The 14,462-nt window shown below is 42.3% G+C and overlaps 1 protein-coding gene across 8 annotated transcripts in view; it reads left to right on the plus strand.

Annotated features, from left to right (window-relative positions):
• LOC134064036 (uncharacterized) overlaps positions 1–14,462 on the plus strand; it is a 62,818-nt gene that overhangs the window by 19,670 nt on the left and 28,686 nt on the right. For all 8 annotated transcript variants that reach the window (XM_062519815.1, XM_062519816.1, XM_062519818.1 and 5 more), the window contains one exon: positions 11,103–11,153. In XM_062519815.1, coding sequence (XP_062375799.1) covers positions 11,103–11,153 — 51 coding nt within the window. The remainder of the gene's footprint in view (positions 1–11,102; positions 11,154–14,462) is intronic.

Raw genomic sequence — 14,462 nt, forward strand, 5'->3', positions numbered from 1 at the left:
TCGGTTGCTATTTGTTTAAAGGAGTCCTAGAATTCAAAACCACATTCACCTTGTTCCTGTTGAATTTAGGCTGCGAGCAGTGTCTAAAGGACAACACCAAAGACTTTACCGCGTCCCCCGCCTGCTTTCGTATGCAAATTGGGAAATAGAAACAGCCGTGTTGAAATGCTCCAATCTGAACAGAGCTCAGATAACACGTAATAGGCGCCCATCCCCCTTTAGATACACCCCTCTCATTTGCATACCTTCGATTAATAATTCTTGTTGAACTGCTTTTACGATGCTAGTATCTAGATATGTAGTCTATGGCAGAGACGTTGTAATGCTAGCGTTATTACAGCTAACTTTGGAGAGTTACTATACTAAGAAATGTACTGATAAAACTTACCAATCTAACACATTCATTCTGTTGGGGAATCTGCTGCACTTCATCTTCATCAGAACCTTCTTCTGACTCGGTTTATACATGTACGGCTGTATTCCTTATTTAAATCCATTGTTGATAGCTTTATCAAAGACTTTGGCTTTATTTACCAGCAGTAAACGTAGTTTCACTTTGCTCTAGCTTCAGACCGGTGGATTGAGCCAATCAACTTTCAGGACATATCGGCCAATAGACCAATCAGCGCGCATCTCATTTGAATATTCATGAACTTGCTGAGTGGGCGGGAAAAACAAACTGTTTCATTGCAAGGCTTATTTATGACCTTGTATTAGGCGATCTAGCAGTGCTCCTGGGGCGTTTTCAGCCCCACAAATTTACATATGACATTATTTAGGCTCAAAGATCAATTTGTAATGGTCAAAAAATGCGTTCTATGACTCCTTTAATAATTAAAGCTCGGAGGTTTCCCTCAAGTGTCTGGAGTATCACAATACTTTCCAGTACATTCAGAACATTGGAAACCCTGATTATTAGAAAACATCTCTCTTGCTTCACAAGCCATAACAGGCTTTGTCCACGCTAGCTGCTATATGTTTTGCACTGAGGTGATACTTAAGGCTTGATGTGCAGCGGTGATATGCGAATTCCTTGTTGCATAGCTTGCACACAACCATGCTCTTATCGACGTTTGTTTTTTGTTACAAAATTTCCCATCCAGGGGGCCAACCAGCGAGGTCACATCAGCCCACTGTGGTTTGTTGTCATCTGAACCGAACTCATGCGCGTTAGTTGGTGCTCCAGTATAATCAGTCCGTCTGAAACTCATCCAGTGAGAAACGTTCCGCGGTGCAAAAATAAATATGATTAAAATGTGTCAATTTTTTGAACGTGTTAATTTTTGTGTAATTAATTAATCTTAATTAACGTGTTAAAGTCCCGGCCCTAGTTAAAATGTTAACTATGTTAACAATGCTAACCAGGTTGATCAGCTAACTTAACAAGAAATGCAATTCCAAGGAATTACCAGTGCATGAAAATGCAAAAAAGTACAGATAGATTAGACTAGGTCACGCATAGACATAGCGATTACGTGAACTAGTCACGAATCAGTCACATGACTAAATTCAAGATGGCGGCAAACGCTAAACTTTTGGAAGTGACTGCCTGAACAGTCATGTAAGTAAACCACCAGTGCTTATTCAAAGTTCTCTATGTCTGGTTTTAAATGTCAGGGCCCTCAGAAGTCTACCAATAAAGTGTGGAGCTACTTTGAGCCTCATAAATGGCGTAAAACAGTGATTTATTTGCATGGATAAGCCGATGCCCGAGCCACTGCTATTGAAAGCCTGCTTTAGCATTGGCAAGCTAGCGGAGGATTTCGGAGTGCAGGGGGCAGGTCGAGATCAGGCTTGTGCACAATTCCGAATTTTAGAATTTGCCTCCATTCAATTCATGAGTTGGAATTTGAATTGAATTGGCCCCACCCCACAGGAAGTTGAATTTGAATTGGAATTGGAATGACAGGAAGTGGAATTCAATTCATGGCAATTCAAAACAAATTCACAGTCACATAACAGGACGAATGTGTTGAATCTCACACACATTCAGTTCAGGGAAAATTACATTGGAAATGTAATTGATTACTGTTTTCAATTATAAATTGTGTGTTTGTTGAGATCATATCTGACATATTTTGTGAAACTTAATTGTTAAACACTGCAAAAAAAGGGTGTCTAAGAACAAGATAAAAACACTAAATCTGAAGTAAAAGGTATACTCAAAACAAGTGAAATGTTCTGTCCATGCAGCAAGATAATTTCACTTGACAAGATTTTTGGAATTAAGATAAATAAAAAATCTATAAATAAACATGATATTTGGAAACTTAACATAAGCTGAAATTGCTAGTTTTAAAATCAGATTACTTATAAATATAATTTTTACATCCCCAGAATAAGTAAAATATACTTAATATTAGCCTAAAATGCTGGTTGTAAAATTAGGTTACTTAAATGTAAACTGACCCAGATTATATTCCTTTTACAAGTATATTATCTGGACTTTTTGCCTTTATTCAGATAGAACAATGAAGATAGACAGGAAGCGAGTGGGCGAGTGATTGGGATATGACCACAGGTAAGATTCGAACCGAGTCCCCGTGGGTACTTGCACGAGTACATGGTACTAATGCTGCAACCTGTTGCGCCACAGTGCCACAGCTTGTGACAAGTCTAGATTACGTGTATTTAAAGTTGTTACAGCCTCAGAATAAGTTAACTATAAATATAAGCATAAACTGCTGTTTTTAAGATGATATCTTAAATCTTAAATGTCATCCTAAATTAAGTAAAATTTTCTTGTTACTGAATCTTAAAACAAGTTTTATTTTGATGAGAATTTGAGGGAGAGATGTAAAAGATCTAATTTTAACAGTATTTACCTAATTTTAAGATTAAATGCCTATTTGAGACAAAAAAAGATGCGCTTGATTTAAGATAGTGTAAAGTTGAACACTTAAAGTAAGAAATTCACTTTTAAGATAGTGTAAAGTTGAACACTTAAAGTAAGAAATTCACTCTTAAAACAATGTAAATGATCTAACACTTCTAATGTATTTTTTTTTTTAATCTTGATAAGAATCAAATAATTTGCAGTGTACCCTTAATTTATGTATGTGAATTGATTTGAATTTCATTGAATTTCCATTCCACTTCCCTTAATTCAAATTCGAATTGTAATTCTGCATCCTGTTTTTGACCTCAATTCAAATTCAATTCAAACTCAAGAATTGAATTGGAATTTAGGAGTCATTCACAATTCAATTCTGAATTTTGCACAAGCCTGGTCGAGATCAGCTCTGAGACAAACGCTCACACTCGGTATCATGTTTCAACACACTTTAAGTCAATATCACACCGGAATTCTCCTTTAAGTTAGAAGCGACCAAACACCTCCATGTTTTCTCTATTAAAATAGAGTCACACGACCAAGTATGGTGAGACAAAATAAAACGTGGTGCATTTCTAAGCAGGTAAAGCCTACCTTACATTGACAGACTTTGCAAAGATTTGGAAAAGATTTTTGAAAGACTACAGTCTCAGACCCTCTCACATCTAAAGACAATTCATCCAGTTTCTAGTCACAGTCTAGTCACAGGCCAGTCTCAGATTAGGATTTTGCAAAGACTGTGGGTCACTGTTTACAAGACTGCTACAAGATTCCTTCAAATTATTTCCATTGTGCACTACATATCAACACAGACTCATATACGATAAACTACTCATATCAAAGTAATTTTTTCGCGTTTCTGCAGCATTGTTTGATGTGTGACATCACTAACAGATATAGAGTTGTTCTGTCACATAGAATAGCCGTAATAAATTACAAGAAATGAAATAACAAATAATCATATAGGCTACAGCTGTCGCCTACTTTGCCCCTTCCTGTTTCGTGTTCGAGCGAGGTTACTATTGGTTTTTAATGTTCACTTCACTATTTGCATGAGCCACGACTGAAAAGACTTCCGATAATATCAAACATGTTTGATATTGTCGTAACGGCAAAACTAGAAAAAGACTGACTCCGACGGACTTAAAACCGCTATGATTGGCACCTTACACTAAACGATTTAGATGACGGGAGCGCGCCGTGATTCCAGTACAACTCCCATGATTTTCTCCCGATTTTGGAAATTTAGTCACCGACTGTTAAAACAGACCAAAATCGTACAATGTAAGTCAGCCTTTAACTCATTGGCTGCCAGCCATTTTCAGTGCAGAGCGCTCCATACTGCCAGACGTATTACAGCATTTTGACTGTTTTTCTAAGATCCACCGAACAGTGAGTTTTATGACTATGTAAACACACAAGCTACCAAATGAAAGAGTAGACTCTCTTCTTTTATCAGGCAAAACGGTTTGTTTCTATCGTTTACTGTTTTTTAGTAATCGTCAGTAGAACATTGGTTAGTTTTGCTAAAAACACTGATTTTGACCAAAAAATGGAGAAAACGATCTTTTTGTGAAAATCAACTTTTTAACATTAGCGTTTCAGTAGTATGTCTACCACGATTGCACTGTTATCTTGTCAGTCTCGTCAAGGTTGCTAGGGACTCTGATGGTCGCTATAGACTCTGAACAGGACGGTAGACTTAGCAAGCTAGCACTAGCAAAGTTGTTGTTAGTCTATATAGCAATATCCAATGTAAATGGATCATACCGTTCACATGTTTTCCATCCTTGATGTAAGAAGTAAGCATATTTATTTGCTGGACCACGTGCAAACTAGATCCACCGTGGTCAATCTTGATCGTGTTTTCTTGCTGTTTGTCTCTGCATGTGCACTCTGGAGGCGGATACTAATGATCCAAATGGCACTGCTGCCATCTAGCAGTTTGGATCGCTAGTACAGTCTGTTAAAAAGCCTGAAACTGCCAGATCGTTCCCAAGCCCACTCATGAGCCCTCCCCATTGAAAATGCAATTGACGTCAATGGCAGTCAACGTATGGGTCTAAATTGACGTTTAAAGACGTCAATGGCAGTTAATGAGTTAAGTGTGACTCGAGTCCGAGTCTCAGACTCGAGTCAACCATCTCTGGTGGCGGAATAACAATTGCAGCACTTAGACTCGGCGCAGTAATATCCTCACTCCAAAGTGAAACTGAAAGTGCAAGAGTGAGGATATTACTGCGCCACACAATGTAGTTATCCCTCCTAAAAAGTTTGAATGACGTCAAACGGTTCAGTGGTTTTAGTGTTATTAACTGTTGATTTTGGTCGGAAGAAGAATAATCCCGATAATAATAAGAAGAAGAACAGGGATAACAGACATTTACATGCAATGCAATAAGGGAATGGGTGGTAGGGTGACCACCTGACCCGCTTTACGTTGTACTGTACAGCAATTTTACCCTTTGTCCCGCCTCAAGCAAATTGAGCATCTGTCCTGCTTTTTCATTCGACCCTGGCCAATTGAAAATAAATAGGCCTACACAGATACGTCCATAGGCGTAGTGTTAACTTATGTCCAATAGTTCAGAGGAAAGCAATAAAATCGGTAGTCGATAGGCTTAGTCGTACGTCAATCAAACTGTTGCCTGGTGCACGCCTCCACAACGTTGTCAAAGATCTCAAATTGGAGAGCGCGCTCTTCGGTCAGGTTAAGCTGCAATGGGCAGTGTGACCACGAAAAAGAGAAGATGCACTTTTAATAGCGAATGGACCGCAACATAGCCTACTCTTGGCAAAGACCTGTAGACGGTGAAGCAGAGAGAGCATTTTGCATTTGCATTTTTCTCTGGGGCACGGTGAAGAATACGATGTGAAGCGACATGGTGCAAGTGAGTCCTACAAAACTAGAAGCACTCCGAGAGCGCAGACCTAGGCCAAGCGAAAACATAACCACCTGGATTACTCCCATTTATTGGTTTGTTCCGTGGGTCATTTCAGACCATTCCTGAAAATTCCATCCAAATTCCATCCATTGCGAACCAACAGATAATTCCTGAAAATTCCATCCATTGCGAACCAACAGATAACGAACAGACAGACAAACAAATAGGCCTGTCACGATAACACATTTTGCTGGACGATAAATTGTCCCAGAAATTATTGCGATAAACGATAATATTGCCGTTCTGAGATCATTTTTATCTAATATAATGATAATGGCATAATAATGCAGGTACACCTTTTCAAAGATAAATACTATCCGGCAGGCCTATCACTCTGTCCAGCGTGCTGCACTGGGAAATAGCGACCATGACCTCATCCACCTGATACCCCGCTATAGGCAGAAATTAAAACTCTCGAAACCTGTAGTGAGCCAGTTCAGAGTGTGGTCCGGTGAGGAACAGGAGCATCTCCGCGCCTGCCTGGAGTGGGCTGGCTGCGACCAGGCCTTTGAGTGGGCAGGGCCAGAAGCTAACAACAACCAAGATGAATACACTGACACCGTAACATCATTCATCGGCTTCTGTGAGGAGGTTTGTGTGCCTCTCCGCTCCAGGAAGACCTACAACAACGACAAGCCCTGGTTATCCCCCCAGCTTAAGCAGTTAAGGAAGGAGAAGGAGGCGGCCAGGCGTAGTGGGAGCTGTCATCTGTTCAAGCAGGCCAAGTACAGATTCACTAAGGCAGTGAAGGAGGCTAAACACCGGTACGCAGAGAAGCTACAGCAACAGCTGTCTCAAGGCAACCCCTCCTCCGTCTGGAAAGGCCTGAAGAAAATAACAAACTACAGACCCAAGCCTCCACCGACGCCTGACAGCCTCCCCCTTGCCAACGAGCTCAACGAGTTCTACTGCAGGTTCGAGGTAGAGTCCCCCCCCCAGTCCCCCACCACCACTCACAACCCCGCCCCCTTCTCTGTCACCGAGGAGCAGGTGAGACGCCTGTTCAGGAGACAGAACCCCAGAAAAGCCCCGGGCCCGGACTCAGTATCACCATCAGCCCTGAAGCATTGCGCGGACCAGCTAGCCCCGGTGTTCACTCACATCTACAACACCTCCCTGGAGCTGGAGCGCATTCCAGCATGCTTCAAGGCTGCGACCATCATCCCCATCCCCAAGAAGGCCAAAGTATCGGGTCTGAATGACTACAGACCCGTCGCTCTGACCTCAGTGGCCATGAAGGTGATGGAGCGCCTCGTCCTGGCTCACCTGAAGTCCATCACGGATCCTGCACTGGATCCCCTGCAGTTCGCCTACAGAGCCAACAGATCCACAGAGGATGCTGTGAATATGGCTCTGCATTACATCTTACAACACCTGGACACTGCAGCGACCTATGCCAGGATCCTGTTTGTGGACTTCAGCTCGGCTTTTAATACAATCCTGCCTCACATCCTGGAGCGCCAGCTATCCCAGCTGCGGGTTCCGGTCTCCACATGCAAGTGGATAACCGACTTCCTTTCTTGTATTTCTAAAGAATAAGGAACTGGAATGGGAAGACATTTTTAAATATCCACAATAAATGAACAAAACAACCAAAAACAATTAATACAATGGACTCTCAGTCTCTACTAAGACTCTGTTTAAGGGCCAGCAAATTAAAACGTGACATGCAACAGGGGGCGTGTAGAGTGACAGTTGCTAAGCCTTATGCACGGAACTAAATGTCATCATAGCTGATCAATTAGGCCTACGCAGTCAGCTAAACATTTGAAACTTGCGCAAAACGGCATGAACCCAGCATCTGCACGTCCCATAAAACACAAATTGAAGCAATAAGTTGGTCATCGGATAATCCTACTGCAAAGCCTTTTCATAGGTATGCTACGTTTATGACATATAACGTTGATTACGAACACATTTCACCACAGCTGACAATTAGCGACATTTTAACCGGAGCTGCCGGCTGTTTTGGCTGATTCTTGAGCTCTCAGCGGAGTGCAGACTTTGCGGAGTGTGTCTTTATCAGATGATGAAAAAACGTAGTTTATAAGCATGATTTTCTGAACTGCATTATCACTATTTTTACCCCCATACCTGTCAAGCTACAACAGAAAGCCTCTTCAGTGTGCTTAGGCCAATCGCCAAAGCCTCGTCTAGCCTGTTAATCAAATGAATGTAAGAAAGTAAAGTTGTCCGTCATGTTATTGAAAGATACATGTCTGACAACTGACTGACATGAGGGTTCACTCCTCGTTAGGCTGCGCTAAAGGAAGCACCGTGGTTATCCTCTCTTTCGTAGAGAGAGAGAGAGAGAGAGAGAGAGAGAGAGAGAGAAGAAAAACAATCAAGCATGAAAATGGAAATTATCGCGGCCGGAAAAGTTATCGAGCTCATTTTTTTTATCGTGCGATTTATTGATTTATTGAATATCGCGACAGGCCTACAAACAAACAAACAAACAAGCCCCGATGAAAAGTGATCGACCGTCTATCATGACGTAGGCCTACATCACACACACACACACACACACACATTCATGTTGCTCTACCGACTGCATAACAAGTTAGCAATTGTTCCAGATTCTGAAATAGCTAGGAAAATGTAATGTGGCTGTTGTTATCAAAAAAGATTCTGGTTTACCTTATTTGCACTGAAATAGTTCAACTTTCTATAGGCAAACCCTTAACATTTTGCACTATATAGGTTAGGCCTAATATTTTTTATGTGTCTTGTATTTTAAGGTGAATTTGATTCACTGAGTGAGAGCATTCTTTTAGCTGCATAATGCCTGGTCCTTTGGACAGTTGACTATTTTGATAGTCCCAATAAAGAAGAGATGTTGCAAAATTAGTGTTTTGTCTTTTAGGTAGTGTCTTAATATTTTGGTCGGTAGGCTTAACAAATATCGCTTAGTAAATTAGATAGACAATATATCTACGTTTAAAGTTATTACGTCTGTCCCACATTGTCCCACTTTACCATGCTACTTGTCCCACATTTTGTCTGACTGGAGGTGGTCACCCTAATGGGTGGAGATGCATGACAGACAGGTGAACACAGAGCACATGGAGAACAGCAAATGCGACAAACACAAGACAATACACAAAATGGCCACCAGGGTGGCAAAAGTCAGCCAATCCTGCAGGATCCTGACAACAATGCTACACTTGTCCTACGAAGCTCGATTAGTGGCTTAGTATGTTGCGCTCAAAGCCAGGGTATGCTGTCATACGAAAGTGGATTTGTTTTAGCGTCGCTGTATCACCATGGTATCTTATGCTCGCAACCAAACCTGGTCGGGAGCAGGATATGTGCTTAGTTATAGCTCAAATCGTGAAAAATCACCGCCCTCTGACTAATCCTACTGACTACTGACCCATCAATTATCTTGAAAAACGAAGTCATCTCAAGTGTGAGAATCAGTCATAGCATCTACTGGAGCAGCTCCGCCTCTAAAAACATTTTGAAACTCGAAGGCGCTTTTAACAATGTTGCGCATGCAAATGTAACGCTACTATGGACATGCATACCATATACAATAGCCTATCTGATGATCATCGATTTTTTGATGTTATAGGTTAGACACTAAAAAAGACCACCCTAGATTTTGCTACCGCTCATAAATGCGGAAGTAATCGTTGTTCAACCTAGTCTGTCTTGTGCATCTCCACGTTTCCCGATTGGTCAAAGTCACCCCAACCACGAGAACGCGCACAGATCTGAGCTGAAAGCCTAGTTTGACAAATTTATCACATACCTGCTATCGTAGGATCACTTAACTTAATACCCGAGTTAAGGCTTTGTGCAGCCTCGATATGTCTAGATAGCCTAGATATGTCTAACTTGCTTCGTAGGATACCCCATTGGGGTTCTGAACAAGCTCTTTTATCGATTTTCTGTGACACATTCCATATCCTTCATGTCACCACCAGGGGTGCGGTTCAATATCTCCCGCCCACCAAAGAACCACTGGGGAACACACTTTGCCCTTCAATAAGCCAGCGACCACTGATTACTAAAATATACAATTTATTGATACAAGAGTTAAAATAAGGCAATGCAATATAAAAAGGTGTGATGTAAAGTCCAGCGAACTCCAGTATTTAGTCCATGGAACAGTCCAGTGCTCAGTCCAGGTTAGTCCGCTCTGGTAGTGGCCTATACCACCTCCACTTGCAGGAGCATTGGCCGCGCTCAGGTCTCCGACTGGAAGCTGTTCTGTGCAACAGAGATGGAGGGGGCACAGATTTAGCCTGGTCCCAATACACCCCACTAGTCTACTTCACCACCCATGACCAGGTTAGCTTTTAGGTACCACAGCACATTTACACAGCACACAATCAAGGCTATAAGGCACAAACACAGTTTCACAGCGCACTGTTAGAGCTAGGGCACAGCAAGTTACACAGCACACTATTAAGGTTATAAGGCACAAGCACAGTTTCACAGCGCACTGTTAGAGCTAGGGCACAGCAAGTTGCACAGCACACTATTAAGGTTATAAGGCACACCGCAAACACACACACACGCTAGGCTAATAAGCTGGGGCTGAAGTGACAACAGGGTGAATTGCTACATAAACAGTCCAGCCTTCTGACGACCGAGTCACATCCAGAGGGAGAGGCGGAGCGGAGATCTAGCACCAGAGTGGGCCGGAGCCAGAGCGTAAAAATAGAGGAGAGTCACTTAGCTTGGTGAGGGGTGAACGTCTTCACCCCCCTCCTGGTCCACCGTGCCGTATGTGTCGGAATCCTCCCGGTGTAAGTAGCACAACCACCTCGGTCTCCGTCGGTCCACTGTGAGGGCGGGGAGAGGAATACAGAACGGCCAGGCCTCAGATGTCGTGTAGTAGTTACAGCACAACACGGTTCAAACACAGAGGGTGAGTAGGTGAGATCCACTTAACTTAACGAGGGGCAGACGATTCCACCCCTCTCGTGTCCGTTCTCGCAGGCCTCCACACGTACGCCGCCCAGGGCAATAGGCTAGCACGTCAGCAACAGCGGTTCAGTCTAGATTCCGTGCCGTCCAGTCCACGACTGTATTCGGTCACTGCGAAGCACGTCTTCGTCACCCGACTGCCTCCCGTGTCCGTCTGAGCTGTATAAAAGGCTAAACCCCACCAAAGTGCCCCAATCACAACCACCACCACTAAACTAGCACACCTGTGGGTGATTAGTAAACAATGAATCCAATTGGAGGTGGCCATCTTGGTGCCCCACTTTCTGTTTCCCAATGAGAACTGCATCCCCAGTCAAATTGTTCCCCATCTAGTCACCCCCCGTGACATTCATATGATTTAAAAGTTTGTTGTTGTTTTGCAGTACAAAACGGATCCAGTAACGAAGGACAACCTGAAGAGCCTGGATACAAAGGTAAGCTAGTCTGTTTTTCAGAGGGTTTGCTATAATCACAGGAAGTCAGCTAATTTTTCAGTAACGCTTTCATCTCTCTCTCTCTCTCAAACCCAAACACAAGGGCCCTTTTCCGAAACGATTTGTTTTAGCGTCGCTGTATCACCATGGTATCTTATGCTCGCAACCAAACCTGGTCGGGAGCAGGATATGTGCTTAGTTATAGCTCAAATAGCTATAACTAAGCACACAAGGGCCCTTTTCCGAAACGGAGTCCCTACTCACTTCGACTCGGTTAGCGAGTGAACTTCCTTTTCAAGTCCACTCGTGGGTGCGCATTGAAGGGTTAGGGAGTTAAAACAGCGCTACATTTCGGATGCGGAGAAGGAAATTGACGTCATATTAGTTTTCATAGAAATTATGAAGGCAATATATATTAAATCGCCAATTAAGATGTTCTGGACACCCCTGTGTATTAGGATATACATCCCTCTTCTCTCCTTTCATTACTATGAGTGAGGAGTTGCATTTTATGCTTTATTTAACATCAAATTATAAAAGTACTGTAAATGCGACCTGCACATGTGTTTAAATATTACAGCCTACTTCTGTACGATCTTGCACATTTTACTGAGTATCAAACTAAACATGAGTTGTTACAATGTAGCTTAAATCACGCTTTTGTCTGTAAATGGTGTCATACGGACCAAAAAACAACTGGCAGGGAGATACACGAGCTGCACGAACACTTGAAAATGGTTGCACCTGCGTTTGAAGACAGCATCTATGCTGACTTGCTGCTGGAGGCGTGGTAGCCCCTCTCCCTAGGCACTTCACTCGACTCAAAATTCGTTTCGGATGATACTCAATGGCCCAATCCCAATGTCCGGACTCACGAACTCACGGACTTTGGTGCGCGTTCTCGCGCAATTCGTAAGGGTTTAGGGCTGTCCCAATGTCGAATTACAACGGGCGGGAGGGTTTGAGTACAGACTTACCGAGCCCTTTCCGTGAGTCTGCATCGGTGCAGACTTAACCTAAGGGAATTACCCACAGTTCAAAGTGTTGTGACGTTTACCGCGGAGATCATAGAAAAATCCGGAAATGAAGGTAAACAACAGCGCGCACGACACATGTGCATGGTGCAAATGTTAGCAACGTCTTTGTTAGTAAACATCGCCAAGGTACATGTGATCTCGTGAAGTGCTGTCCCAATCCCAAATACCTATCTGAGCCTATGTGGCCTCACACACTCACTCACTTAGCACCTGAGATCAATTAAGTCTGTGAGTCTTTAGTTCTTAGTCTTTAGGGCTGACATTGGGATTGGGCCATTGTGGCGGACCCTCGCGAGAATGCGCAAACAAAGTGGAAGTGTGTAGGGCTAGGGATTAGGGGCACGTTTCGGAAAGGGCCAAGGACACACTATGGTGGTCGTGGGGGGTGGGGGGTTCCCTTTGCACACGCCCACCCTCCCATTCCAAAGCTCAGCCCGCCATTGCTGAGGCAGTAGTACAATGATGTATGTATTATTTCTTGTTTAAAATAGATGGTAGGGGTGAGCAAGAAGCAAAAGCAATTGGACAAATTTGGAGACAAAATGCACAACACACGTAGCAATTGGGACGAGACCGTTGGTTTAACTGCAGCCGAGACCGAGTCACAACGACCGAGTCTTTTAGGAGGCAAGTCCGCATCAAGACCAACCAAAGAAAGATATTTTCATAATTTACATCACCCAAGTATCATAGCCTAACAGTTCAAATCCCAAAGGGTAGAGTGGCTACAGGAGCAGTCTAGCACACACTTGTCTAAATAACTTCTTTTCTGATTTTCTTTAAGAGGTCAGCTGAAGTAAAAGTGACACTAATGACAGCAATATACCTGGATTTCACATTCAAAGTGCGATTTAATTGTATCAACAACCAATTAAACATCATTAACACAATTTATTGACTGATCCAACAATATACCAGACAATATACCTTAAAAGTGTAAGCTAAAAACTCCAATACAGGGCCTTTTGCAAGATTGTATCTTTCAAAACCTTTGCACTGCTCTGCATAGCACCATAGGATATATTTTAAAGCCAGTCAATTATAATCTTTCATAAGAATATTTGTAATGGTGGATATTTTAGAATATACCATGAAATATACAAAGATGAAACTGTATGAAAATGTATCATTTCGACTGTATGGTAGCCTAAAGTAAGTGAATTGTGTAGCCTAAAGCTGCAATTCTTTGGTTGAAGCTGTATAGCCTATTGTGCATGCCTGTTGCTCATATAGCCTAAGGAGAGCTGGGACATTTGCTTATAATTAAAAGTAATTAGCAAAGAGATCGCTCATATTTTGTCACTAGCAACCAAATCTGTCATCTGTCAAATACAGTTGCATGTTCAGCTCTTAACAAAAACATTCAGGAATTATTTCAACAAAACCAAAACGTGCGTCCCGACAGGTGGGGATGAATGAAACTGGCATGGGAGACAAGAGGCTACAATTTCAACTTGCCTGTATAAGCTTCAGACACTTTTAGTATTTTACAACACGTGAATGAATAGCCGTCACAAGTTGTTGTTAGCTGTAGGCTAGATGCAGTGGGCTGTATGCATTCATAGTAGACGAGTGATTAAAGGTAGGGTATGGAATTAGCTTTTTTGGTCATTTTTGCAAAATCACTTGAAATCCTATTCCTAACAGAGGTGGGACAAAGTCATTGTTTGGCAAGTCACAAGTTAGTCTCAATTCATTGCCCTCAAGTCCCGAGTCAAGTCCCGAGTCAAGACAGGCAAGTCCCGAGTCAAGTCCAAGTCAAAGGCCAACAAGTCTCAAGTCAAGTCCCAAGTCCTATGGTCTGACTTTCGAGTCCTTTCGAGTCTTTTTAAAAATTGAGTGAAACAGGTATTTTGTCAATTGAATTTGTGTGTGCTGGAGAGATTAGATTGACATGCAAATCTGTCTAGCAGAAATGTCAAATGGTATCTCTAGCACATTCTCAATGAAATATAGGCCCTATGTGTTAACATATGTGCTCAATTTGTTAAGAAACACTGATAGGCCTACACAAGCTGAAATAGTTTTAAAACGTGTGACCATGTTTATTACATTACAAAAATAGGCAAAGCCGTATTGCCATAAGGGGGATACAGATAACTCACAGCAGTGGCAATCCTAGTCTCTGCTCAAACCTCCAGTCCACACACACAGAAAATGGTGTGTCTTGTGTCTATTTCATATTTTGAATTCATAAACTTGACATATTTATCTGCATAATTACTTATAGCTAAAAATATTCAGTAATTTGAATACTTCATATTGATTACAC

The sequence above is a fragment of the Sardina pilchardus genome, chromosome 18 (assembly GCF_963854185.1).
Source record: "Sardina pilchardus chromosome 18, fSarPil1.1, whole genome shotgun sequence".
Classification (NCBI taxonomy): Eukaryota; Metazoa; Chordata; class Actinopteri; order Clupeiformes; family Clupeidae; genus Sardina; species Sardina pilchardus.